The sequence below is a fragment of the Montipora foliosa genome, chromosome 7 (genome assembly GCF_036669935.1).
Source record: "Montipora foliosa isolate CH-2021 chromosome 7, ASM3666993v2, whole genome shotgun sequence".
Taxonomy (NCBI): domain Eukaryota; kingdom Metazoa; phylum Cnidaria; class Anthozoa; order Scleractinia; family Acroporidae; genus Montipora; species Montipora foliosa.
In genome coordinates, this window is record NC_090875.1 from 20,704,861 (window position 1) to 20,707,360 (window position 2,500).

Consider the following 2,500-nt stretch of genomic DNA (forward strand, 5'->3'; position numbering starts at 1 on the left):
TATATCGGGCAAGAGTTGAAAGTAATTACGTAAATACGAACTCTTGGCCGAGGTCTGAATCTTTTCGTTCACCATTTCTTTGGGTTTCTAGGATATTCAAACTATGTCGAATTTACTAAACCATTTACTTTTATGACCATTAACTTCCTTTTTGGTGAATAATTATTTCTGAATATTCAGTTGAAATTTACGAGTCTTATATACAGGGGCACCCAACGAATCTGTTCCTCACATTATCTGTTCCCCAGGGGAATCTTGCTGGCTGGCAAAAATACAGGTGTTTCGATTAGCTGGCTGGGAAATTTTGTTATTGATAGAGGTTTTGCCTGAGAATTGCTGACTTTTTCTAGCATTTCAACCCGAGCTGGCTGTAGAAACTCTGAATACTGAAGACGACTAAAAAAATAAAAATAAAAAATAGAAAAAAAGAACCCCTTCCCTGTCCCAGAGAGTAGTCACAAACATACGACGGCTGGTCAGAGTGATTGCGCTTGCGGAAAAAACCTGTTTTGTCCCGGTTTTGTCGCTTTTGTTCGGTCGTTTTGGATAGAGGGATTTGAAAGCGCGCGGAATTCCTGGCTGGGAAATAAATTTGATCAGCTGGCTGGGAAACCAACCAATTTTATCTAGCTGGCTGGGAAATTTCCTGTGGGTCTTGCTGGGAAAAAGGAACAGATAATGTTTTCCCAGCAACACTGAAAAATATCTGAAAATGCCTTAATAATATTTATTTTCATTAACTGGGGTATAATAATACAATTTACAACAAATTGGTCGTTGGGTGCCCTTGTATATAGGTCAGTGGTTTGGCATGCGACTGAGTAATCGGCAGAAAGTCGCAGGTTCGACTCCTGTAAAGCAGTACTCAGATTTTTCCGAGTGTACCCGAGACACCATTAAAAAAGAAAAAGGATTTTCAATTCTTGCATTTTATCAAAAATATTTACCAATACGCTTGTGCGGTAGACGGCGGTGCAAATCAGAATGGCAATGATAGAGAAATGCCTCATGATGACAGTGTAAAATATACTCTGAAAAAGAAAACACATCAATTAGCTCGTTCAATCGATGATTACTTTATTACCTACGAATAATAAACCCCCAAAAATGTAAAATTTACGGGAGTTTCAAGGTGAGTCACGGTAATTGTGACTGAGCCGATTCGACATTTACTGGAAAAGTTCTAAATTCACAACTTGTAAATTATATTTTACATGGTGTTTCACAAATAAAATTTACATGATGTATGCATCTTTTGTTGGTTCCGTAAATTCATTGGAAATTGGAATTTACATGATCCTTTGGAAACGTTACATTTGAACAAAACATGTAAATAGCATGGAAATATTTTTAAAAATTTTACAGTATTTCTGTTTGTTCATATCATGTAAATTGCATGAAGTTCAAACTGTAAGTACTTCAAAGGAATGCTAATGCAGCCTACTAGGATTCCTAACATACCTTTAATTGAGAAGCGCAAGTTTTGACGGCATGTACTAACCCAAAAACCAAAACTCTAACCCTTAACCCTAAACCCTAACCCTAACCCTAAAACCAGGAAGACCGGAACACTCCGGAACACTCCGGAACACTCCGGAACACTCCGGAACACCGGAACACCCCGGAACACTCCGGAACACTCCGGAACACTCCGGAACACTCCGGAACACTCCGGAACACCGGAACACCCCGGAACACCGGAACACCCTGGAAGTAACCCAAAATCCTCAACTTGGCTAACCCTAGGCCTAGATAGGCCTTAAGTTGGTTTTTAGGCCTAGGGTTAGCACACCGGAACACTCGGGAACACCCTGGAAGTTAGGGTTAGCCCTCAATTTGGCTAACCTTAGCCAGCTTATAATAACTATTCAGGCTATTACTGAAAGATCTGTTTCCTAAGTCCTGAATGCATTTTCGGCCAGGTCTGTTTAGCCTCCCAGGGATTTTGCATATCAGAGAAATAATTACTTTTTTAAAGAGCATTTGGTTTGCAGTTTTCATTAGAAAGCAATATTTTGGTTAGTTAAACAACATACATACGTCCTTTATGGACTTTCAAAGAGGGCGTTTCAAAGACAATAATCCTATACTGAGGCAAAATAAAATTGGATTATACATCTTTTAAGCCGGAAGTTCTCGTTTAAGACTGTGCTTAAAGGCTGATACTGAATTCAGAGAGCTGTCTAAAACCACACTTCATGAAATAGTGGTTACAGAGCTTAGCGTTGTGTAACCACTCCCATTCAAAGTTCAGTTTAATAAAAGAGTAGGAGTGTTTTATCGAGGACAAGCCGGGTAATTTTAGACCGGATAAAAACTCACGACCTGCGAATTCATTGAACGGCTTCAAAGACATTCTACAAAAAGCGCGTCCCTCTGGAGTCCATTCTGAGGGGACAATATTAGCATATAAGAAAAAAAAACTATGCCATGCCATGCCATTAGTAAGCTTCTTTAATAAAGTGGTGTTTTATCGGTAACCTGATAAGCTTATTTGCTC

The 2,500-nt window shown here is 39.2% G+C and overlaps 1 protein-coding gene across 3 annotated transcripts in view; it reads right to left on the bottom strand.

Moving 5' to 3' along the window:
• The window catches only part of LOC138011287 (uncharacterized), a 12,042-nt gene that overhangs the window by 1,431 nt on the left and 8,111 nt on the right, over positions 1–2,500 (bottom strand). For all 3 annotated transcript variants that reach the window (XM_068858248.1, XM_068858246.1, XM_068858247.1), the window contains exon 2: positions 948–1,031. In XM_068858248.1, the coding sequence (XP_068714349.1) occupies positions 948–1,010 (63 nt within the window). In that variant the 5' untranslated portion in view covers positions 1,011–1,031. The remainder of the gene's footprint in view (positions 1–947; positions 1,032–2,500) is intronic.